At 37.8% G+C, this 27,108-nt stretch overlaps 1 protein-coding gene across 1 annotated transcript in view; it reads left to right on the top strand.

Annotated features, from left to right (window-relative positions):
* Positions 1-27,108, top strand: part of TMTC2 (transmembrane O-mannosyltransferase targeting cadherins 2) — a 398,129-nt gene that overhangs the window by 233,192 nt on the left and 137,829 nt on the right. The window contains exons 5-7 of the mRNA XM_024572656.4: positions 19,557-19,642; positions 20,436-20,620; positions 21,682-21,760. Coding sequence (XP_024428424.2) covers positions 19,557-19,642; positions 20,436-20,620; positions 21,682-21,760 — 350 coding nt within the window. The remainder of the gene's footprint in view (positions 1-19,556; positions 19,643-20,435; positions 20,621-21,681; positions 21,761-27,108) is intronic.

Genomic DNA, 27,108 nt, shown 5'->3' with positions numbered 1-27,108 from the left:
CTGGGAAACCAGCCAAGGGATGTTTCAACTGAACAAATTCTGGTTTTTCCATTTGTTAATCAGAAAAGAATTAAATAGCAAATTATAAAGCATATTATTCTATTCTGATTTATTAAATATAGGATGATAAGATGTTTCAGAGTTCTTAAAATATTAGTAGGCCTTTTAAAATTCTACTTGAGATATTAGTGGCGATACAATTGACTTCTGTTCATAGAGCCATTTGAATTTGCCATTCAGTAATTTTCAAACTGATTTGCAGACTTACTGTAATATTAACCACCTCTATAGGCTAAAAATATGTCTAACCTTTATTGAGAATATTTTTGAAGGTAAAAATTAGTGATTAGTGAAACCAGGGCAAATTATGTTTAATCATTTCATCAACCATTTATATGCATTTGCACCTAGAAGTTCTTGAATATATTTTAGCATTAAACTATCCATACTTGAGTTTTGTCCATGATACAATAATGTTTATGAAATTTGAAAAAGTCTGTCTTGTCAAGATTCCAGAATAGATGAAGGCTGAATAATTACTATATGTGATGTGGATGTCTGTGGGATGATAAAGAGGAAGTCAGAAATGGTTTTACAGAGAAGCTGCAATTAGAATACATCCAGGTCAATTCGGTAAAAACAAAAAAGCACAAGCTGAAACATTTTCTACTGTAGGTTTTATGGTGTTAAGCATCATAATGTAATTATTAGCTAAAATTACACATTGTTTGTGGCAGGAAAGCTCATCTTACAGCTTTCAGCAGTATTCACGGAGTGCCTACACGTGGTCTGAGGGGAGAGATTAGATTTGTTCAGGGGCCAGTGCTTAGTTGCCTGTGGTAATCAGTCCCAGAGAGACCTACTTAGAGAATGAAAACACACAGATGGGTGAGAAATACCCTGGGCCCCAGTGCTTTCACAGGGTTTCCTTTACTATATTGTCATTGGTACTAGAAAGACTCAAAAGTTCAGTCAAGTCTTCATGGGATTACAAGTTAATTTGGTGAGCCTACCTATCTGTGTATTGAAAACATGCATTTTATAGGAGCCTTACACTAAGGAGTACTGGGTGAATTACTTCAGGGGTCCCCAACCCCGGCGCCATGGACCGATACTGGTCTGTGGCCTGTTAGGAACCTAGCTGCACAGCATCTTCACCCCACTCCTCATCGCTTGCATTACTGAGCTCTGTCTGCCTCCTGTACTCCTGATCCAGTCCGTGGAAAAATTATCTTCCATGAAATCAGCCCCTGGTGGCAAAAAGGTTGGGGTCTGCTGCATTAATTTATGATAACATTAGTCCAAGACAGCCTGATGCTATCATATTCCTTGGCTGAAGTTTCTCCTTCCCTGGAAAGGTCTAGAACAAGTGCTATTGCCTTTGTAAATTACAGAGCTTTCTTCAGATTTACACTGCCTGCTTTTCCGTGTGCATGTTTACCTTTTGTGCGCCGTTGTTGTGTTAATGCGGTTAAACCAGCGACACCACGATCTGTTGGTTTTGGAGCCGTGTTCTTTCCACAGTTCGTTCTGTACACCCATTCTCCCACCCACTGTGGGCTGGTTTTACCCTTTAGCTCTCAAGGTGAAATCTGTTTACCACTCTAAAATCCCCAATTTTTGTAATACCTATGTCAAATGTCACTAGTTTTCACACATTTCTGATTAAATAATGACCAGTTTTAAGGTCTGGTTAACACTGACTGTATCTTCTAAATACATTTATAGCACAGGTGGCAAACACAAGGCCCGCAGGCTGAATCCGGCCCTCCACCTTGTTTTATCCAGCCCAGCACCTTGCTTCTACCCAGCAGGAGTCCCTTGCCCCTAGTTAAGGAGTAGTTTAATTTATACAGTCCTAAAATTATGTTCGGCCCTTTGAAGGCAACTGTGAGGCCGATGTGGCCCCTGGTGAAAATGAGTTTGACACCCCTGATTTATAGATATGAGCATATTTGCAAATCCCTGTGTTGGAAATAAGGATCCACTGATTCAATCAACAAAAACCAAGTGCCTTCAGAGTGACAGACATTGTACTAGGTGGTAGGAATAGCTGACAAAGAGTGTAGTTTGTGCCCTCAAGTAGCTTGAGGCTTGGGTTTAAAATATCTAAGTAATAAAGTAACATCTTATCTAAGAGATATGCTTATATTTTCATGACAAGGCAGACAAAGAGATCTAACTCAGCCTAAAAAAATTAATAAAAAGAAAATAGGAATCATACTCAAAAAAGAAATGAATACTGTGGTTTGGGGAAAAATTGTTCAGTTTTAGCTATGTGAGTTTTGTCTACCGGGCTTCCTTCTACCAGGCAACTGTAACGTGTTTGTACAGCTCATGAAAGCATTCCGGGATAGAGAGTGAAGACTTTGGAGTTGTAATTATCTAAGTAGGTCATTTGAAACTGATTGTAGTGTGTGTGTGTGTGTGTGTGTGTGTGTGTGTGTGTGTGTGAGAGAGAGAGAGAGAGAGAGAGAGAGAGAGAGAGAGAGAGAGAGAGAGAGAGATGTATAAGGATAAATGAAAGGACCATGGGTGACATCCTGGAGAATACCTATATTTTAGGAGCTTGGTAGGGAACGTGGAACCATAAAGTATGCTCAAGAAGAGGCAAATAAGACTCTCGGGTGTTTGATGTCATGAAGCTGATGGATAGATAGGATAGTAGCAATGGTGAAAGTGGTCAAAAGCTCATGTACTATGAAGTTAAGTATTTCTATGGGACTTTTATGTCCCCACAGGGAAAAAATAGTGGCATCAGTCACAAGTTTAGAAATTTGTATATATTATTCATTTCCCCTGAATGTCGTACAGTACAGCATTTTGTCATCACAGAGCTACAGGACATGCCAGAGAATGGTTTCGTTCAATGAAATGCATGGACGCAGTGACTGAAGAACTGAAATTCACACCAGAGCTTCTTGGGGACTGGGGATGGAAATCATTTCTGTCTTGTTTTTAGCACAAAGCGAAGTCTTTGGTCCCTCTTTGGTACTCAACAAGTGCTTTTGAATAGAATTAAATTAAACCACTTACTATTTCATACTTATTTCTTTTATAGCAGTGGAAACTACGCATTTTAGTATTGATGTCTAGGATTGCCTGCTGGAACCGTTAAGCCTTGTTTTAGTCACCTTAACCCAGAGTGAAGTTGGGGAAAATCAGAGTCCTTTTAGAAACTGGATCCTGGAGAGAAAGGAGATTAAGTCATTTTATACTTGTTTGTGTTACAGGTTTGCTATGGCAAATGTGATTGTAAGATGGCACTGTGTAGGTTATGCTTTTCCTTCCATGTAGAAATATGCATTCAAGATTAACTGTGTTGTTGAGAGAGTTAAACTATTTTCCATGTTGAAAAAATGATGAAAGGTATTTTTTCTGAAATCTCATTAAAATGGCATTTAATTTTATAGTCATTTCCATCCAGAGCACTGTAGGTAAATTTGAGGACATGATTTAGGAAGCCCATAAAAGAGGTTTATAAAGGAGAACATGATGCTCAGTGAAATAAGCCAGTCAGAGAAAGGCAAATACCCTATGATCTCACTCATGTGTGGAATCTAATGAACAAGCTGAACTAACAAGGGAAATGGGGGCAGACTAGATGGAGAGCAGATGACAGTAAAGGTGGGGAGGGGAGGGGTGGAGGGATTGAGCAAAAAGGAGAATGGGCTCATGGACATGGATAACAGTGTGGTGATTGCAGTGGGGAGGGAGTGTAAAGGGACTAAATGGTAATGGAAAATACAATAAAGATTAAATCAAAATTAAATTAAATTAAAAAAATTCATAATAATATCCTGTTTTAATGCCTTTGGTTTAACTTTATAACTGATTGAACGTTACTTAAATGGCTAGAAGCATTTTTTGTTTTTCCTAAAATTATGCTCAGGTGGGAAGTACAGGCTGATTTGCAACAGAATTTCAAGTAAACTTCAATTTTCTCCGAAGGAGGTTTTGCATTATGGAACAAGAAAGTATCCTTTTTCTTTTGCTGCAGAAGAAATATGAACAGATGTAAATTTGTTACTTGTGTAGTTCCAGTAAGTCCTCTGCAGATTTCCAATTACTATGACTTATTTTCTAGACACACCTGGAAATATAGTAATGTATTTATCCATTTAATTTATCTCTTCTCTTATACAAAAACTATCTATGATTTACCTATATGATGGAGAAGCTGCTTAACATATAATTGAAGTTTATGATACTTGTATATTAAGATGAAAAATGAATTTTAAAAATTAATATCTTATCTGCTTATTTTTATTACATATGTTATTTATGTAAATAACCTATTGAATAGCTTCCATGGCTAAACTGTATCTGATACCGCTTTTTTCTTTGCTTCAAGGAATGGCGTGGGGACTCCTCGCTGAAACTTACTTACCCTCCATTAGCCCCTTCATTGCTCACACACTCCTGTCCTGCTTTACTTGACTCGTTTGTTTACGTTACATTGATCGCCATCTCAGGAACTGTATCATTTTCTAACTATGAATAGTCATATTAGTTAAATACAAATTGATAGTTTATTTTGTGTATTGCTAACATGTACGTTCGATGAAGCCAGGGTTTTTTGTGTATATGCTAAGTGCCTACCATAGCACTTAGTTCACAGTAGAAAATAAATGTTGAATGCATGAAGTCTGTCCAGAAAGTATCCAGCCATGTATATGAAATAGAGACATTTGTTGAAGAAGAAACAAGAAACATTGTACAAAGGACAATGACTCCTCAGTCCCCTTCAAAGTAGACACCTTGGGACCTCACACAGTTCTCCCAATTGCCAGAAGCTACCACATTGTATTTTCCTGTATCTCATCGACAGTCTGAAATTTCTTTACTCTCAAAGGTGATTTTAGTTTTAGGAAAAGCCAGAAGTCACAGGACACCAATATGGGCTGTAGGGGCACTGAGTCACCTGCGTGACTTGATGTTTCACCAGAAAGCTCTGCATGACTGGACTACCCGGCTGGCAACGGGCAGGTTAAGAGACTTCTGGTCAAGATGGAAGTGTAGGGAAACATGCTTTACCTCTGTGCACAACTACAGCAAAAATTACAACTAAACTACAAAACAAACATCACCCAGATTCATCAGAAAATCTAGCTGTATGAAAGTCCGACCACCAAGGACTTAAAGAAACCACATTCATCCAGATGGGTGTCTTTTCTACAGGAGGCCATGCTAGTAAGACAGGGAGTCAAACCTGTTCTACCTGATACACAGAAAGAAACACAGGTAGACCGCCAAATTGAGGAGACAAATAAATATGGCCCAAATGAAAGAGCAGAACAAAACCCCAGGAAAAGACCTAAATGAAATGGAGGAAGCAATCTGTCAGATGCAGAGTTTAAAACACTGGTTATCAGGATGCTCAAAGAACTCATTGAATACTGCAACAGCATAAAAAAGACCCAGGCAGAAATGACAGTTACATTAAGAGAAATAAAGAAAAATCCAGAGGGAATCAGCGGTGGAGGCAATGAAGCCAATATTCACATCAACAATTGGGAACATAAGGGAGAAAAAAGCATTCAGTCAGAACAGCAAGAAGAAAAAAGAAAAAAAAAAAGCCCCACCAAGAATAGAATAAGGAGGCTCTGGGACATCTCCAAACATACCAACATCTAAATGATAGGGGTGCCAGAAGGAGAAGAGGAAGAGCAAGAAATTGAAAACTCAATTGAAAAAATAATGAAAGAAAACTTTTATTTGGTGAAAGAAATAGACATACAAGTCCAGGAAGCACAGAAACTCCCAAAGAAGTTGGACCCAAAGAGGATTGCACCAAGACACATCATAATTAAAATGCCAAAGGTTAAAGATAAAGGGAGAAACTTAAAAGCAGCAAGAGAAAGGAAAAGAGTTACCTACAAAGGAGTTCCCATGAGACTGTTGGCTGATTTCTCAAAAGATACTTTGCAGGCTAGAAGGGACTCAAGAAGTATTCAAAGTGATGAAAAGCAAGGACCTACAACCTACATTACTCGACCCAGCAAAGTTATCATTTAGAATGGAAGGGCAGGTAAAGTGCTTCCCAGACAAGTTAAAACTAAAGGAGTTCTTCATCACCAAGCCCTTATTATATTAAATGTGAAAAGGAATTAAATAAGAAAGAGAAAATCAAGGCTATGAACATTAAAGTGGCAATAAATTCACAACTGTCTACAACTGAATCTAAAAAACAAAGCAAGCAAGTAGAGCAGGAACAGAATCACGGAAATGAAGATCTTTTGGAGGGTTGTCAACTGGGTGGAGGACGGGGGAGGATGGGGGAAAAGGTGCAGAGATTAAGAAGTGCAAATTGGTAGGTACAAAATAGTTGGAGAGGTAAAGAATAGTCTAAGGAATGGAGAGGCCAAAGAACTTATAGGCATGACCCATGGACATGAACTAAGGGAGGGGATTGCTGGAGGGAATGGGGGTACTGGGCAGAATGGGGCAAAGGGGGAAAAATGGGGACAACTGTAATAGCAAAATCAATAAAATATATTTTTTAAACATCTCTGCATGAGATGTGATGCATGAGCAGGTGCATTGTCACGATGCACCAGTCTCTAGCTGCCCATAGCTGTGGCCACTTTCCTTGTACTGCATCTCTCAACCGACAAAGAACATTGAGGTAGTACTCCTTATTAGTTGTTTGGCATGGAGGGGCGCACTCATGATGGACAGGACCTTCCCAATCAAAAAACACAGTTAACATGGTCGTGATCTCGTTGTGACTTTGCTGTGCCTTTTTTGGTCATGGAGAACCAGGCGACCTCCATTGGGACAACTGGGTCTTCGTTTCTGGATCACAGCCATAGCCCCATGATTCGTCTCTGATTATGACCTTCTTGAGGAAATCTGGTTCATTGGTAGTGGTTGAATCAAGTGACTAGCAACTGCCTGATGTTCCTTCTGCCCTGGTTGCAGAAGCTGCAAAACAAATTTGCCATGACAGGTTTCATGCAAAGATCCTGTGTCAAAATCTCAGACACAGAAGTGTTTGGAATCCCCAGGTCAGCTTCTAGTTCTCACACTGTCATTTACTGATCTTTGTCGATTGTAGCCCGTATAGGTGTTCTGTGTGTTGCAGGCCTTCCAGAACATGGATCACTTTCAACCGTCTTTGAAGAAGCATTTGGCCACACATATATTTGCACTGCACTCTTATAATGTTCTTAAAAGCCTTCTGAATCATCTGAATGGTTTCTGTGGAGGAATGTTCAGGCTTAATGCAAAACTTGATGCGGATTCGTTGCTCTACCCACTCAGTCATTTTGAATGCGATGACCACACAGTACACATGCTCACTCAGTGGCATCTGCCGCCCCACTGACTAGTACAGTGAAGTTGTCATTTTTCACACATATGCATTCCAGTCCACTCTCCTTGGCTGCCAGGTTACATTGATATTGTGCAGACCATTCTCATTATACTAAAAATGGCTGGAATCTTTCCAGACAGGCCTTGCATATACATTCTTCTTCAACTCCTCATGCGTGAGGTGTACATCATAGATTGTTTTTGAAAGTTTCATTTCCACTTCCTGTGTCTTCTTCTTTCCCTTTTTACCTCTGCAGAATCCAGGAGTGCCTAAGGACACTCCTTTTGCTTTATGCCTCCTCTGTTTTTCATTATGGCACCCCCATGTTTGTTTCACCCCCACGGTCCCTTGTTGGAGAAGGCTAGAGGGGAGTTGGGTGAAAGGCAAGGGAGAGGAGTAATAATCCCGTCTTGCTGTTGTGGTAATAAGGAGAACAATGTGAGGAAATTTCACCCCAGTCCTCTAAAGAAGGAGAACTTGACCTAGTGTGGTTAGTATGAACCTTCTCATCAGCAGTCTCAGCAAATGACAGGCAGGCCCTTTCAGGAAATTTTCAGGTTAGGGAAGTGCTCCGAGGCATCCTGAAGCCTAAAGGCAGACCAGGTTTTAACACCAGTTGTAATATGTGAATGGCTGTTTTGTTTTGTTTTAATAATTGTGTGTGTGTCCCCTGTATCTTTGCCTGTTTGAAGTAAAAATCTTTGTAAAATCTCTAACTCTCAAAGCTCAGATTTAGGGATGGGTGCGCACCTTGGATGAGAACCGTATGCTCATTCTCCCGAGACTTAGGGTTGGAGAAGAGAGTGCAACTTTAAGCAAAAGCAACAACTGATAGGGAGGAAAGACAAGCAAGTGTGCCAATTTCCAGGCCCTGTTCTTAAAAAAAAAAAAAAGTAGTAAAGAGAAGCATTCAGGGCTAAAAATTTGCTCTGGGGCCAAGCCAGTACCTTTATAAAACATAAGGGTGGAGTGAGTGGAAAAGAGAATAAAACCAAGTGCTCCTGAGAATATTCACCAATTTTCTCTTCATTTGGCACCTCTAACACCAACCTTCCATCATTTCATACGTGACTTTCCATTCCCCTCCTGCTCTGCTTTCCTGTCTCCAGCCTTTGGCCCTAGCTTGCCTCCTGTCCCTACTGCTAGTACCAGTAAGCGATGACTACTCACTAATGGGTCCTTGCTCTCTTTGACCCCTGTGTTGAGTGGACGGACAATCCTTTCAAGCACCAAAATTAAACCTGCAAAGGCAATTTTAGGAACATTCTTACAAATGGTGTTTCCTTTTGTTCTAGCAGTACTTCAAGATAAACCTATGAGTGAATTGTTTCTAGGTTGCAAAATTTATTCCAAGAAAAAAAAGAGAGACTCGGAGTTTCATTTTTGGAACTCATCTTGCTTGTCCTTAAGTTAGAAACTGCTTGTATGACCTAACACCTATTCCTGCTGGTCTGTGAGATACATGATACCTTCCCCCTTTCATAATTTATTGCTTCAACAGCAGACTTTTGTTCGAGCACTGCTGCTAAGGGACAAAGAAAACACCCACTTTGTTGAACATTTGTGTTTAAAGTGAGTACATTGCACTAAATCACTCTGGGCCCATGGGAACATCTCTAACCCAAATTATAACCATATCTATGATGGAATCAGGCCCTGAAGCTTTTTTCCTTTGTAATATTTTTCTGAGTGTGTTGATTCCTGTGGAATTTGCAAATGTTCTCTTCCTGCCTCTGCTCCCCCAACCCCCACACTGCCTGAACAAATGAGTCTAATCAAGGTTTTCTTACTATGGATTTCCACAGTACATACTATATGATGGTCCCTGTATACAGCTTTGTTACTGCTTTTTAAATTATCTCTTTTTTCTGCTTGTCATTAAATCTCTATATGATGAAACTTTCAAAATATATTTTGAATAAATGAATGAATGAACAAATCAACAGTCTGATATTTTTAAAGATTTATTTTTAAAATTTATTTATTTTTAGATAGGGGAAGGGAGGGAGAAAGAGAGGGAGAGGAACATCAACATGTGGTTTCCTTTTGCGCACCTCCTTACTGGGGACCTGGCCTGCAACCCAGGCATGTGCCCTGACTAGGAATCAAACCGGCAACCCTTTGGTCCTCAGGTCGGCATCCAGTCCACTGAGCCACATCAGCCAGGGCAACAGTCTGATTTAGTTAACATTCACTGATTAGGTCAGGCTTTGGCCCCTGCCTGTATCTCAGCTTAGGGGATCCCCCACAGTGATTGCACACCATCCAACTTGTGTTTCTGCTTCAAGAAATTGCATAATAATTTGTCATCCACGTTGGACAGTTCCTGTAAATAGCAAGGAATAAATGAGCAAATCTCAATATAGGTTTAAAGTTTAATTATTGGTGGTTAATGCCTTTAATTTTCGTTAGGTGTTTTTCAGTTCTTAATTATGCTTGTTTTAAATCATACTGTTATCTTATATGATGAGGGAAATATTTTAAAGAGATTTGACAGCAATCCTAGAAAATTAATATAGGCCGATCAGCACAGTATCTATTTTCACGGGGAGGGAGGGAGGAAGAGGGCAAAGTTTCTTTTTAAAATAATTTAACTCTGGTACCTCTGTACCATGGAGCCAAACACTGAAGAGCATGGGCTTGGGTATTGGACGATTTACAAGACTGGGGTTCAAGCCTTCCGTGTTTTGTTCCCATGACAGACCTTGCTCACATTGCTCAATCCTCATCCTTCATCTGCAATTGTGTTACGGTATTTCCTACTGTTGTAGCACAGATTAAATAAAGTGCCTAGACACTTGACATATAATCAGAAAAATGGGAGAGTTTGTTGGCTATTAATTTTATTCCATTTCTAATTATTCACTGGCTACACCTTTGTGGGGACATACCTACCTATACTCACTAGTGAACATTTTCGTAAAGAGGAGTGGGTCTGGGGCACAAGACTAACTCAAGGAAAGCCCTGTACAAGTTGTATTAGGCAGGGATCCCCAGAGACATTAATAAAGTGCGTATACATATGTGTACTATAAATATACACAGTATCTATATATGTGTATACTTTATACATGTATGTGCAGACATGTATATATATACATATATATATATATATACATATACATGTGTACACACACGTCAGCTCACTCATGTAATTAAGAAGATTGAGAAGTCCCACAGTCCGCCCCTGCAAGCTAAAGACTCAGGAAGGCTGGTGGTAAAGTTGGAAGGACAGAGAGACTGGTGTAAATTCCAGTGTGAGCCTGAAAGTCTGAGAACCAGGAGGTCTCACAGAAGAAGATCAGTGTCCCCAGCTCTGAGGGAGAGAGAAAGCTAATCCTCCCTTCCCCCTTTTTGATCTATTCAGGCCCTCTACAGATTGGATGGTGACCACCCACACTGGGGAAGGTAATTTGCTTTACTCAGTCAACGGAATAAAATGCTAATCTCTTCCAGAAACATTCTCACAGACACATTCAGAAATAACGTTTAACCAGACATCGCTGGTCAACTTATGTGAAGTTGACATGTAAAATTAGCAATCACCCAAGCATATTGGTTACTATGTGTTTCTTGGTGAAGTTGGTTGGCATTGGAGGCTATACTTTAAGTTTGAAGCAAATACAAGATGTTTATTGGGGTAGACATGTATAAAGGAGGAAAGAGAGAAACTTGTTGATATAGACAATGAAGACGCTCTGCAGATATGAACCAGAGAGAGGGGGCAATTATTAATACTTTAACTGAAAACAGGGACCAGTGTGGGGTAAGGAGAAGACAGTGTGATCAAAAGCCTGGCAAACTCCTGAATAAGAATCCCGTCTTGAGACTTGTCAGCTATATTATCAAGGGTGGGTTGTGTAGCCTCTCTCCCGGATGTTTTAATATCTCTAAAGTAAAATGTAATAATATTTTATGTTGTTAATTATAAGAATGAAAAGAAATAATATGGAAAACACTATCATGAAGGCATCTGGTACTAAGTGTCTTCCTGTTAAGTACTGTTTTTAACTCGGAAAGTGTATTCACACCTATAATTATTTTTAAGACATGTAGAGGAAAATATAGCCATAATTATATATTCAGAAGACAGGTATAAAGTGAATTATGCATATATTAACATACAGTGTAGTTCTGTGAATTCCAGACCCAACAACAATTAACTACATAGATTTGTTGAATAACCATTCTGATTTTGGGGGTCCTTACATGTAAAATTGGGATCATACTCTTATGGGTTTATTGTGAGAATTACATAAGATAGTAATGATGAAGCATCTTGTTCTGGACCTGTCACAGAATACAAGTGGACTTATATAGGATAAAAGAGTTTATTTAGATGTCAAGTTCTAACACAGGAGAAGTACGTTTGTAACTAGTGCTCCATTTGAGACCTCATATATTTTGAAGACATGGCATTATAGTGAGAATATATTACTTTCGTTAGACCCCAAACAAAAACTAATTTTAAAATTAAAAAAAATAAGAGCTACAAGGTGTTCATTTCCTCCTAGTATTGATAAGTTGATAACATTTTTGGTAATGTGTAAAATATTTTTAAAATCATTTTGATCAGATGCCTACTGTTCCATATTTGACAGGTTAGAATAAAAAAATTCTCTTTATGAAGTGGGGGCCATTCTACTGAATTTAGTTGTCAGAGTCTACAGGTCTGTGTCAAAACAGTGCTACCAAAGAGGAGGCTTAACTGTATTTCCTGAAACCTGATGGGCAGTTATGTGACATTAGAAATTAGTTCACACCCAATAACCGCATGGGTATGTCCTCTTCTCCATTTCCATTTCCATTCTTCACACACACAAAAAGTACGGAGTGGGAAAACTACTTGCTTACTATGCTTTCCAGTGCAATTTAACCTTTTCAAGAAGGGACATCTTTTTATGTTGCTCACAGTACCTATTGTATACAATAATCATGTGTAATGACTTAGTAGTAGTTTAAAATAAGTATCCAATTAAATTATGCTTTTTGTTGCACACGCATTATTCTAATAAGTTAAGGTTATGTGGTTTAAGTAAAAAAGTAACTACATTCACTTCCTCTACTTGTGCTCTCCTACCCAATGCCATCTTTGTAAAAATATCATTTTAGCTATTAAATTGAAATTAATAAAATTAAACTAATTTTAAAAGAAAGGGAGAGAAAAAAGTTAAGTATATAATTTGAGGGGGGAAATGTGAGTAGAAAGAATTCTTTTGCTTGGTCCTCAAATATAAAGTCTATTGCCCTAGGGTGATCAGAAAGTCACAGAAATGCTGGGTAAGACCAGAAAGTATGTAAAATTTTGTCGCTGGCATCTCCTTTGGAGGTCAGATTCAATCACTTATACCTCCCTGAATCTTTTTTCTGAGATGACAATCCTATTTCTATTTCACTTGGTAATTCCTGTGAGTTTCCTCCCTCTTTCTAGGTATTTGAGGATTGAGATGATTAATTAAATGTGTTTTTTTTCTTTTTAAATATAAAACACTACTAACGTCGTCGTTCTTTTGGGCAAAGTGAAAACTCTGACCACTCTGATGTCTAATAAGGGCTTAATCTCAGAGTCCCAATTTCATCCACCCATTACTCTCTTAAATTATGTAATTTTAATTAAATATTTTAATTGCAACTTTTATACTTGGCAATTGCCTACTCTGCTTATCACTGAAAACCAGACAACTCATACTTTGTAGTCATTCAAATGTAATTAAAAGAAGTTTTCCTTAAAGTTCTCTGTGAAAGCCGTACTTTATGTTCCTTATTTTATGACCTTATATAGTTAAAACAAGACAATACATGCTACATTTTATCAATTGGGAAGAGGGTGGTTTGTAGATGAGAGGAAACCCAAAATAACATTAGCTTAAACTAGTGATTAAATACCAGTGTGCCATAAGAATTTTTAAGAGATGCAACACCTGACTACTTTGTCAGTGGCACTGACCTCTTTTCCCTTAGATTGTCAAATAAAGAAATGACAGCAGCCGACACATTAGTGGTCTGGTGTGAGTGAATCAAAATTACACCTATTATTTTGGCTGATCAGCGAAAATATTTTTGGTGTGTCGCAGAATTTTAGCAATTAGTTTATGTGTGCCATGAGATGAAAAAGGCTGAAAGTCACTGGATTAAACTAGTTACAATGACATTTTCTGTCTGACAGAAAGAAGTCCGAGGTATGCCAGCCCAGGGTTGTGGGGCAGTTTCATGAAGGGCTCAGTTTCCTGGGCTCCTTTTTGTTTGCTCTCCACCATGGTCAGAACAGGACTTACATGCCTTACAAGGACTTAAACACCTCAGAGATACACAGACCACTCTCCTTTCATCTAATTGGACAGAGTCTAGTCACACGACCAAGCCCAGTACCTGATCGATGATAGTTTTTTGTATGTGTTCAGGGGTGAGTGCAAATTAGGCATTTAATTCCTAAACTGTTGTGTTACTCTAACCCTTGGAATTACTGCATGTGATTCAAGTGTTAGTAACATTTTATTTACAGTGTCTGTTTTTAAAAAGGACTATGAATTTGATTCCATTTACTGCAGGTATAGTCACTTGAAATTTTTGCCTGTTATCTCATTTATCAAGCAAGATTTGGGGGCACTTGTGTGTTATGAGTATAAGATGCTATTAATTATTCTGTTCCATAGTAGAAATTAAAAATTTATTTTTTCAGTTATCGGGTTATAAACATAGCCTAAAACTAAACATGAATCTTGAGAAAACAGAGAAAACATAACTGTAATGTCACTTTACAGTAAAATTATATAAAATCTCATTATTAGAGTCATTAGCAAAATTAGCCAATTAGGAAATTTGAATTAATGGGAAGTTCAAATATGTCTGCAAACCAATGCTAATTAATTTCACATGTAAAAATATTGAACATCTAAAATGTATAATATTCTATCTCTGAGGAAAAAAAAATCTTACTTTTAAAGTACCTGCGTGTATTAAAAGATAATAAAACAAACAAAATTTAGAATAAAAATCTCATTTAAGATGAAGATGGTATTTTGTTGGTAATTGGACCCTAAGGATTATAAATTGTTTTGTGAACCATCCCCTGTGCTATCTGATTTATTTTGATTACTACGTATTTTTGCCCAAGAAATAGCCAAACTATTTATTACTGAAGTATTCTCAATAATATAATCGTAATTTTAAGTTGTCTTAGCTTTTGTTTCCAAATGCTTTCTAGATAGATGGCCATTCAATTTCAATGAAACCTGCTGTTACTGCTACTGGGAGCTAAAACGGTTATCCTCTGTAACTGGGAGTTCTCATACGCATAGCTTGACCTGTCTGGGACTCCATTCCTGTGTTCTTCACTTCTCTACGAACTTCACCACACTTCTTCACCTGGGGAAGGTGTACGCTCCGTGTGTTCTCAAAACACTTTATGCTTTATTTACACTCTATTGTGATTCTTTGCCTGTCTGTCTTCACTGTGAGGCAATTTATTCAAAAGAATACTTATTCATTGTTTGGTGACTGTGGTCTCAATGTTTAATATGTTGTAGTGGTGCCACATGTTATGCATTAATGAAATCAAAAAAGAAACCAAGCTCGTATCTTTTAGCGGTTCCATAGTTTTCAGGGAGCATCGCTCTGTGTAAACCACACCCCATGGCACCTGTGTTCTACGTAAATGCTTAGTTACCGCACTGCTTACTCTTGCAAAGTATGCTCTTCATCTGCTCATGTGCTTTATTAATACCTTTTGAATATCTCAGATTTTGACCATTTTTAAAGATGTTTCTTAGAACCTGAGGCAAAGGTAGCTTCCCTTGAAGATGTGTGTGCTTTAACGGTACTGTATAGAAGGCAGTCTTGTTGTAGAGACTCTGACAGCTTCCCCACGTGTGCTGGCAGTGGTGCGGAAGGGCATACTTTTTCAGAAAATTGTATTTTTTTATGAAAACAGAAATGATGATGGATTAGAATTATATGGAAAATTACTTAATCCCTATAGTTCATTTTCTTCTTTATTCTTTCCATAGTTCATGTATGTGATTGACAGGGACATGAGAACCTTATCTCTTGTAATAAGGCAACTTTACATGATGTGGATAAAATTATTTCCCATTAGATTCTTGCTTGATGGTATATTAAAATGTGTCCTTGTTTTTAACACTGTGCACATAGAAACCAGAAGATTATACTGATACGATCAGCACGTAAACAATCTGTGTCATCGACCTAAAGTGGTCATTTAGTATGAGGGATCCATGGAAGTAGCAACCCTGCGCATATTGATGAGACTGCCGGGCTCGAATTACGCACCTTTCTTACCAGGCGGGCGACCTTCGCTGTGTGGCTGAAATTTTTCTTGCCCAAGATTTGTCATCCGTAAAAGGGGGCCAGTAAGAATAACCTACCTCATAAGATTATTGTCGAGTAATAAGTAAGTTAACATATATAAAGTGCAGGATGCATTGTACATGCTGAATAAGTTTAGCTATTATTATTATTACTACCACCGTAACTATTGTGATGTGGAGGGTTTCTGCCCCTCCCTCATAGCGTCAGTGAAATCAAGACTGGGTTCTGTAAAGGTAGGAAAGGGCAGTGACAGAAGGCTGGTTGATTCCTTTTCACAGCAGCAGTGCAAGTTAGCATTACACAAAATCCGAAGACTTTTAGAGTAAAAGCAAACGTAACCTAATATGCTTGTGTGTAAAATTTCACTTTTTCTTCTAGAAAGAGCGTGAAATTTAGTATCAGAGAACTTGTTCCCGTCCTCACTTTGCCTTCTTAGGGACCATAAAACCTAGGGTTGGTTGGTAAATTCTCTGTGGACCCTTCCTCCTCTGCAACATGGGGCTGAAGATAACACTTTTTATTGCTGCCAACTGCTGTTTGCTTTTCGAGCCCTTGCCAGCGCCACTCTGACTCTGTGAACCTCTGCCATTCCTGAGCTGGAGTAGTCCAGTCCTCCGTCCTCTATTACAGCAATTTTCTATACCATTTTTTTATCTTGTCTCCACCAGTACATTGCACATCGTAGGCACGTGCATCTCTGTCTCGTTCACATTTGCAGCATCATTACTAGGGGATAGCTGTGATGCTTAATGAAATCCTTGGCCACTGGAAATCAGTCACAGAGCCATCTCAGTCGGTTGGACTCACGCCTTTGCTAAGTTTTTTCATGTGATGCAGAGGATGATACTCCAGTTTACAAGCTACAGTGTGTAATTCTGCAGCCTCCCCGCTGCATACCTCTGGGTGACTACATTCCTTCAAAGAATAGGAAGACCACACACGATTGTCTAGGCCTGGCTGTCATTCCAATTGCTCTTTTCTCTTTGTTGTATATTATTTATTTATTTATTTATTTATTTTGTTGTTCCAGTACAGTTGTCTCCATTTACCCACCGCCACTCTCCCAGACCCCAGCCATCCCCGCCTCCCACCCTCGATCCTACTTCCTTGTATATTTTATGAATTAGGAAAATGACCGGCATATGATACGTCAGTACTGGGGAGCCCATGAGGCCGAAGGCATACATCAGTTTTCAGGGTTTATGGGCTTCAGGCACTTGTCAGAGAGATGTGCTCATCTCCTGCTCTTTCTGTGCAGCCTGACCGCATGTTTGCCCTTTAGGAATGTAATTACTGGAGACTAATTAGTGGGCTATTGCAGTTATTTAGGTGACAGGAAAGATAAAAAGGGCTCAGACAGCCATAAAGATGAACCTTCAGGGGCAGAATCAAGAATCTTAGAAAATGAGACCGGGTAGGCTGAGGACAGATGAGAAGTCGAGTGATAACCAGGTTTCTGATTTTAGCAACTGGAGTCAGTGATGGTGCTGAGTGTTGAGGGGATTTTTTTCTTCTTTCTTTATTTTATTGTTTAGTTTTCAGTGGGGGTTACTGTTTTTAATATTTGAATGTATTGATTTTGAAATTCCACTGAGCAACTAAGTTGCCGTAGCTCGGTAAACGGTTTAAAACAGACCTGGATGTCAGAAGGGAGAACCGGCAGCAGATGAGCTACATGGATGCATGATGTCATGTAGAGTCAATATTTATCCAGGAAGGAGAAAAAGACAAAGTCTCATGAAACATCAACTTCTTTTAAAGGATTAAGTAAATAAAGAGACACTTTCTCCATTTTCCATAGGATGGTCCCAGGGATGAAAGAGAACTAGGGCAGACTGGTTTTCCAGAAGCCAAGGAAATACCGAGTTTCAGGAAGGAAGATGAGTTCAGTAGTTATAGGCACTACAGTTGAATGGGTGGTCACATAGACATACTATTTTTAAGGTCTGATAACTAGTAGAAATTTCATTATGACATTCTTGGAATTCTGGAATAGAGCCCAAACTGGCTTTAGGGGTAAAAGGAACTTTAGTCATTGGACACGTACATCATGGACATTCTTAAGGGAAATCTGACTTTAAAGGGAAGAACAGTAACAAGCAGTAGTCAGAGGTAGACACAGGGCTGCGTAAAGGTGGTAGGGTTCCCCCCCTTTAAGCAAACAGGAACAAGGACATGTTTGTGATCTTCAGGCACAGAAAACTGTAATGCAGGAAGAGACGGAAGGTACTGCCTAAAGACAGGCTCACGGAAGGATTTTAATTCCTGAAAATGGTAGAAAGAACAGATTAAATATCTGGGTGGTGGATTTCCTCTGGTTTCATTATCCTTGTATCAAAGGAAAAGCACCTCTTTATCTGAATCTCAAAGGACAGTGATGAAGACTATTAAGTTTGTAGATAAATTTCTAAAATGAGATAATGTGTATGAGTTTAGTTAACTGGAAAGCATTTTGTCAATAAAACTATTGATAAAGAATATTGTTTCTTTTTTGAAATGCATGTGTGTTTCTTTTCTTTATCAATTTTATTTGCTTTTAAAGGCAATTGAACATTTTCACAAACTCTTGAGTTCTGCAGAAAACATTGTTCTTCTTTCTTCCCAGCAACTGAAAAGTATCTTTAACAGCAAAGTATATGAATTTCATGATCACATTAGTTGTTGCTCAAAAATTTTAATACACATGTACATTTATGTATAGGTGTAAGTGAGGTTCAGGTATTTTGGAATGGTTTGATCTATTCAAATGATTTTAACAAATGGTATTAGAAATAATGAGGTTAATTTACACTAATGACAAGAGTGAGCAACCTTTAATTTCAAAATGATTTGCTTTTGATATTTTTAATGGTGCCCATTAAATAATAAACTGAGCATTTAATAATTGCCAAATGATAAGCTTTTATCAGTAACCTTCTCATTTCTCAAAGCTCCATTTTACCAGCCTTTCAAAGGCTTCAGCCGCTGGCAAGTAGAATCTGCAATTTGAGGATGATAACAGCAGTACTCAGGCCCCAAAGAGGTGCCAAATGTCTGTAAGATACTTGCTGATTACAAGAGAATAGGGACAGGCTAAAAGGCCCTCTGTGAGAGTCTTTTGAACTTAGTCCAATTCCCTGACACTGTATTTTCACAGATACAATTATATTTAATTCTGAAATAGGTCCTGAGGACGGGGTCTGGAACGGCTGGGGTGATCCTTGAGGCTCCTGCCTAAGAGCCTCCTGGGGGGAGGGGCATGGGGTCTGAGGGTCTGTAGTGGACTGAAATGTGTGTGCCCTGTTGTGAAATTTGAGCTTCTTTGACCAAATCCAAACGAGGAGACATCAGTGTAGATAGTGTTCAGTCTTTTCTTTTGTGTCTTTATGGCATCAGATTAAATTCTGACTCTCTTTATCCTATTGACCTAGATTACTTTTGCCTTTTGGGTGAGAGAGGCACCATATCTATCTATGTATCTATGTATCTAAGTACCTATCTATCTATCTATCTATCTCTGTACTTATATATGTATATATACGTATATACTTATGTAGAGAGAGATACATGTATATATATTTAACTTAGACAACTTTCCTTTCCGAAGTAAAATGTTCATGCTGCAAGAGAAATCCAGGTGGTTTGGAATTCCAGCGGGAGAGAAAAGACTGCTGCAAAGGGGAAAGTGCAGTGAGGGTTTTTAAAAGTACTTCTGAATACTTTCTAATACAACATAAATGCAACTGATACCTGTCCAATATTTTTTCTCCCGAGGAATAATTTCCTTCTATTTAGAATTTGTTTTTATAGTATCAGGTCAACATTTTTATGGCCCCTTAACCATTTTTATTTTTGAAATATTAAATTTAAATGTGTGGTTTTATGTGCAGTAATACAGCCATATCTCCAAATTTCTATTTTCCTCACGCAGGGGGTTACTTCTGCAGGAGAGCGGCAGGTTTGCAGAAGCGTTACATTATTATAAATTGGCGATTGGGAGCAGGCCTACACTAGCTTGTAAGTAAGAGGCAAGTTTTTCTTTTTAAATACCTCTTTGCTTCTTTATTCATGAAAATTATGTTGGTGACTTACAACCTTACAGAGAAAAAAAATGTGGTTGGTACTCCTCTTTTTGATCAGTTGCCAATCAGATTGTAAGCTTCGAAAATCTTTTCTCTCAATTTAATCATATTTTGATATCAGTTTATTATTTTAATATATTAAGATAAGTACAACTTTTATTCATCTAGATTTTAAGCTCGAAATATTTTGAAATTTTAAAGATTTTTGTGGGGGTGGGTGGGGTGAAGGAAGTTGGTGGCAGGGAAATGGAGACAACTGTACATGAACAATAAAATAAAAATCCAAAAAGAAAGATTGTTTTCTTTCTTTTGGGGGGAGAGAGGGGAAGGAGGGGGGAGAAAGAGAGGGAGAGAAACATTGATTGGTTGCCTCTCATATGTACCTGGACCAGGCACTGAACCCACAACCCAGGCATGTGCCCTGACCAGGAATTGAACTGGTGACCTTTCCCTTTGTAGAAACAATGCCCAACCAACTGAGCCACACTGGTCTGGGCATCAAAATATATTGAACTTTTTGAGGACAGAGACTATTCCATATAGTTTCCAGTGCTACCTGCACTTCTTACTACGTTAATTGTTCCCATGTACGTTTGTTTGTGCCTTAAGTATTTCTTCTTTTTCTTAAAATTGGAAATAATCCATAGAAAGTTAGTTGAAGTAAAGATAACAGTGTATCCACAGTGCACATCATCTTCTCATATTTATATTTCCACCCTGCTCCTCAGCTGCATATTTAAACACCGGCATTATTCTAATGAACCAAGGAAGGACAGAAGAAGCCCGACGCACATTCCTGAAGTGTTCTGAGATCCCTGATGAAAACCTAAAGGACCCTCACGCGCATAAGAGCTCGGTTACCAGCTGTCTGTACAACCTGGGGAAGCTCTACCATGAGCAGGGTCGCTATGAGGTCAGACCTCTCTCCCCTCTCCCCTTTTCCTCCCCCCTTGTTCTCATCCAGTCTCAGTGTTTTCTACCCATGTTCTCATCATGGGGACACTGTGATCATTTAAGAAGTTAATGTGTGTCTTTAAGAGTTTCACAGTGAAATTCATTTGGAGGAAACTGCTAAAGAATCTGAGCAGATTTCTCTACTGTGAATTTCTCAGAGCAGGAAGGGGGAATAAGAACCATCATGTCACAAGTTTATTTGTTTATCTCAGATTTTATGATCCAAGACACATTGTTATTGTTACCTTACACCCAGTGTTTAATGTTAAAAATACATTGCACTCTGAGTATTAAGATCATGTAAATCCTACCCATTTCTTTTAGTTCATTTAAAGTAATAATTAAATGAAATTGTTTTTTTTTTAATTGGGAAGAGGAGAGGAGTGATGGAGGCAGGACTGTGTAGGGGCAATGGGAGGCTGCGCAGTCTCGCCCTGCCTTTCTCCTGCAGAATTCGCATCCCCAGGGTCTCTTCCCTCCTGTTCAGCGTCTTTCCTCCTCTCTCTCAGACCACACGCTTGCATGCTCTTTCAGGTCATCTCAATAATGCAATACAGAGATAAAGATACAACTTTAAAAATAATTGCATTTAATAATCTGAAGGTGTGTCAGTATCTAGATACGTTATTTGATATTTTATTTAGATCCTAGTTGGTGGCCAGACTTAAAGTAAGTATAGATTTTACACGACTACAGGTGAATTCCAAATAGAAATTTTTCTAGTGTTTTAATGGAATAATGGGTGTGAGCTAAAATTTTATATTAAAATAAAAGAGCTTGGTGACATTCACCTACTTGTTAAACTAAGTTTTTATCTGGCTGTGTTCACTGAATGGGTCGAGTACTTTTATTCATGTAATCGAGGCAGTACGATACCAAAGGACACCTTAATTTTTCTCCTCCAATGAACCATTTGGAAATAGCAACGGAAGTTTTTAATTTTGGAAGCATGGTATTATTTCATTTTTGGTGAATGTTCTTGTGTTTCATCTATTATTTTTTGTTTGTTTCTTAATTTAGGAAGCCCTTAGTGTATATAAGGAAGCAATTCAGAAAATGCCAAGGCAGTTTCCCCCACAGAGCTTGTACAACATGATGGGTAAGTGAGACATTAATATTTCAATGGATATTTCAGGCACCTGTGGAGAAGTTAAAACCTGAGCTTCTATTAAATGGAATTTTAATTAGTTATATCATTCATCCTCCCCCCAGAAATCCTTATTCCCGATGGGGCGTCACAGCCCCATTTTTTACGAAGCACACTTGTTCTGTCGAGAACAAGTGGGTGCATTGTCATAGAGATTCTCCACAGGTTGTCCAGATCCCGGAGTTGCTGCAAGGGCTCACACAGCCTTCCGGGGGTTCAGTGTGAGCTCGACTCCAGGATTGGTAAAAGATGAATGAAGTGCACAGACTTTAGTGAATTTATCAAATTTATGATAATTTTAATCACATAATTTTCTTAATCAGAAGATCCTCCAGCAGGGGTGTCCCACCTGTGGCCCGCAGGCCGTATGCAGCGCAGGATGGCTGTGAACGTGGCCCAACACAAAATCGTGAAAATACTTAAAACATTATGAGATTTTTTTTGTGATAACATGTTGCAATGTATTTAATGTGTGGCCCAAGACAGCTCTTCTCCTTCCAGTGTAGCCCAGAGGTGCCAGTAGGTTGGACACCCCTGCTAAACATGCTATGATGTAGAGATGAGTAATTTTTTTTTTTTGCTTTTTCTGAAAATGTCTTTATTTATCCCTTTTTTGGGGGGGGAATAAAAATTGGTTAAATATATACATCCATAGAATGAAATATATACAGCTGTAAAATAATGCAAAATTTATTTAAAGGCATTTAGTGTATATTAAGCAGAAAATAGTTTTTTATAGAGATGGATATATAGTATAATGTTATTTTTATACAAAAATTATATGTGAGATGAATGATTTTTGATGCTCATAAAAGATGGGAATAACTGAGTCAATAAGTTTGATTTTCATTGATCAGGGCTTGGATCTCAATAGGTTTTTCAGACTTAGTATTTTAGAGTAAAAATAATACTGTGAAAAATGCAAATGTGCTACCATAATTCTTTCTTTTTCTACATTGGATATATTAGCTTAATTTTTTTTATTAGAAAGCATATAAGCTAGGGTTCTAAGTACAACAGGTCAAGAACTAGAATTTCTAATAAAATGCCTACCTATCACCTGCAGCTGATCTGTGACTGTAAATTGTTACCACGGCTATTTGATGGTGGAGAGAACTGAAAATCGCCTATTCAGTGTGTGACTCTTGCCAGGAGTCCCTAACGTTTAAGTTGTTCTGCTGATTGGTTAACTTCACTGTTTCCAGATAAGGGAGAGAAGAGAAGGGGTTGCTTTCATCCTCAAATCAAATTTTTTTCTCCAAAGCACAAATTACAAACTCAGATATTCTCTTTTTACTAAACTTGGTTAGGAGTTTAATATTTCTAGGCCTCCCTCATGCATATAAAAGAAATGAGACAACATGGTCTCAAGAATTATTTTATGCTTCTATATTCCATGATTTCAAAAAGTTGATACTAGCTGTATGGTTTGAGCCCACACATACACACACACACACAATCTTAAATCCTCCCACACTGTAGAGGACATGCCTGGCAAGGACACCCACTTTCTTTTTTCTCTAAGTGGCAGAAATTTAGGAAATAGTTCAGAGACAGAATGAGGTGTGGCTCAATAAACAGAAAAAATTAGGATTTGCAAGAGGTTAATATATTCACTGCATGTCTTGGAGCCGCCCTCCCCCCCATTAGTCAGTGCAGCAGTGGGATGATTGGATGCTTGTATTAAAAAGAACGTTGGAGTATGGCTAGTGGCTGCTGCTTTTTCTCTTTGCTATAATTACTAAAAGGTAAACTCCACCTTCATTAAATGTACTTTTGCCCTTAAACTCTTATAAATTAAAACCTTGCCTTGCGCTATCCGGCATTTTACCAGTGTATCTACCCAGATGAAATGTACACGTCCATAAAGTGTGTGCCTAGAGTGCTTACATTTAAAAGAATTAACGTTACTATATTAATACTGGAGGGTTATTTCTGTTGAAGTGAATACTAAACGGATCATTTTCTCTAGCTTTATCTAAAGAGGCACAATGATTTCAGTTTATAATTTTATTCTTTATGCTAATACTTGGGAAGGCCGTTATTCCCCATTTCCCTCAATTATGAAATAAGAAGTCTTTCTTTAAACTAGGAAAAGACTCTGAGATCCTTGGCAACAGACCGCATTTGGCATCTTTATTGTTAATAGGAAATGTTGCATTCAATATAGTTAGTGATTTCAGAAAATTCATTCAATTATTTTATGTAAATAAATTTGATTGAAAATTCAGCCGGTACCTCGGGATCTGTCTCTCATGGTTACGCAGATGCTGAGCACACACAGGCAGTGAAAGATAAGTGTGTCCCTGGGGTTATTGTTTAATCCTTTGTCTTATTTTCCATTATAGAAAGAGGTAGTCGCTTTGCCCAGATTCTGAAAAGCACTCTAGCAGTTTGCAAGGGGGAGAATCACAATATTATTTAAAATTGCAGATTTCTTCTTCTAATTATTGTGGCTGCATTCTGTCTAATTTTTGTGAAGATGTGTTATCTGACCCGGTTTTGTAGTTTCAATTGTTTATGAAACTATAATTTTCTCAGAGAGTGAATTCACCTCCTAATCAAATGGTTGAAATCCTCTGAGTGTTTGCTTTAACTCCTAATACATTTTGATTAGCCTCCATTTGACATGAAAAAAAATGGCCCAGGAGATAAGCTGCCTTATCAGTTCATCAGTTTCATTAGTCTGTCAGCATGTGCTGATTATCCTATCAAGTTTATCAACAGCCTTGAATGTGTTTTCTAATTCTCACATTTACATATTATTAGTGCCCTTCAGGGATCAGTGATGGATTATAATGTCTGGCTAGATTTAACCTGTAAGTATTCATTTTTCTCACGGCTCATTCATTTTCCCCTTATGACCACTACCCCCAAGCACTTGTGTGTATGTGTACAAACATTATTTTCTATCCTGTTTTCCTGTCGTTTGGGGGTTAAGAGAAATAAAGGAATATGTGTGAAAATACACAGTCATATGTGAATGTTATTATTACTTTAATAACTCCATCCACTGCAGTTGCTCTTTTTCTCTTTTTTAAAAAAACAATAGTTCTTTGCATTTTCCCTTCCTTGAACATTTTATGAAAAACGTGTATTCCTCTATTTTACATGCCAGTAGTTGACCTGCCCTGAACACCAAATAAGCAAGCATATTTTCCCATTTGTGTATTAATTTTAAAGAAGTTTGATCAATTTATTCCCCAATTTAAATATTTTTCTATATTTTACTCCAAGGTTGTTAACTTTTGCTCTATCAGTTCATAAGTAAATTTAAAAAAACTATTTAAAATATATTCTCATTATTCTCTGATTTCATAAGAGCAAGATGATTGAATAACAATAATTGAGAAATACCATCTCATTCAAAATTATGTGAACTGTAAACATACAATAAAAATAACATGAAGCAGCTACAAAATATTATGAACAAAAATTAAACTTTCACCTAGATGTTGTTTGCAATTAGCAAGGTATGAGAATACATGCAATATGTAGAGATCATATCCCAAAATAACATAAAATTGCTCCGAGTCGGTTGTGTGACTATTTCTGTGGGCGTCAGTTTTCTCTTAAGAGAATAGGTTGGATTAAGTGGAGATGCAGCATAGTGTGAAGTCAGCCCAGGTTCAGTTCATGGCTTCGGTACTTACTAGCTGAGTGCCTTTGGGCAAATCACTGAACTGAGGCCTCAGTTTTCCCACCCTTTAGATGGTTTGTAATAGTGGAGTCAGTTTAAGGATTGATTGGAAGAAGGAAAGTGAAGTTATTGGATCAAATGCCCAACCCAGGAAGCATTTCATAAGATTACCTTCCATTGTAATCATCATTTCTGCGGGTCTTTAAGCTCCAAATGCCAATGACTGTATTCTCTCTCAGTTCTTTTTGCATTTACCAGTGTAAGTATTATTTCTCCATGGGCAAGGCTTTGCACAGCGATGGCCTTGCAGTCACTGATGCAGCGGGGCTTCCACTGCGTTGTGTCCTGTCTAGAATTGCTGTGTTGTCTCTCCAAGTTTGTTTTCCTTTGTCCCTCAGTAACCAGGGTCAAAGTCATTCTTTGATCATTAACTATGTTAACCTAAAAAGAAAAGGCTTACTCAGTTAGTGCCCAATTAACTTAATCTCATTAATAGGGTACTCCTTCTGAATTAAAATTGTCATACTTAGGTTTGAGTTTCTTCCACTTCTCCTGTCATGGCACATTTTTCCTCTAGACTTAGTCGAAGTTATTTTTTATTCTTGCACCCAATATAGAAATTCTTTATTTGAATTTCTCTTTTATTCTCAAATTATAGGTGTATTTTCAGAATCACAGAATGTTGGTGATGGAAGACTTATATCTTAAAATCCTCCTAACATAATCTCTTTTATTTTGCAGTATAAAAGTGATATGTTCAGGATTACACAGTTTATATTAGAACCCGAAGTGTAGCTTTCCAACTTAAATCCCAGTGCTTTTCCTACTTAGGCCTTCTGTATTGCCCAACTGACATGTTTTTACTTTTCACTTTTCTTTACCCATTTAAAAGTCAGTGAAATAAATTAATTTTATTTATATATGTATATATAATGTGACACATATATTTCATAGATTTATTTTTACATATATATGTAACAAGAACCTCATCTTAACAAAAAGGAATAAAACAAAATTGTGGTTTTATCACAGACGCACTAAAAAAAACAGGGCATTATTTTTTTTAACCGTAGGATAATTGCTGTCCATCCTCAATTTTTCTGTCCTTTCTCTCTAATTATTTCCCTTAAAATGTCCATTTAAACATTACTTTTGAATAATCCTAAAAGATTATGCGAAACTAAATTAGGTTGTAACTTCTAATTACCTTTATCAGCTAGAGCCCTTTTAATCCCAAATGTCATTTTAAGCCTATTTACTATTTAAAATAAAATTATTCTGCTCTCTCAATGCAAAGTAATTGTTGGGTTTAATTATATAAGCAATTTGGGCCATTGCATCTTGGTAATAAATCCTGAGAACAAAGGGACATGATGTGTTGCATGAAGTAAGAGAGAACCCAGAGTTACTGCTTTGTCACTGCATTCTATAATCACTATGTTTAGAATCATTTTTGTGTGACAAATATCTTTTCAAAGTCACATATACCCCCACTCAGTACAAAAGTGATGGTGGTATGAAATGTAAATAGTCCCGAGGTTCCTGCTCTCAGAGAACGTTCTAGGAAATTTCACAGAAGCTCTGGAGTTTAGTGCCTTTCCTTGGTAAGTAAATGCCTATAAATAAAACGGAAAACTCTATTGCTTTAACCTTGAGAACA

This window comes from Desmodus rotundus, chromosome 3 (assembly GCF_022682495.2).
Source record: "Desmodus rotundus isolate HL8 chromosome 3, HLdesRot8A.1, whole genome shotgun sequence".
Lineage (NCBI taxonomy): Eukaryota > Metazoa > Chordata > Mammalia > Chiroptera > Phyllostomidae > Desmodus > Desmodus rotundus.
This window is presented reverse-complemented; position numbering and strand designations above follow the sequence as displayed.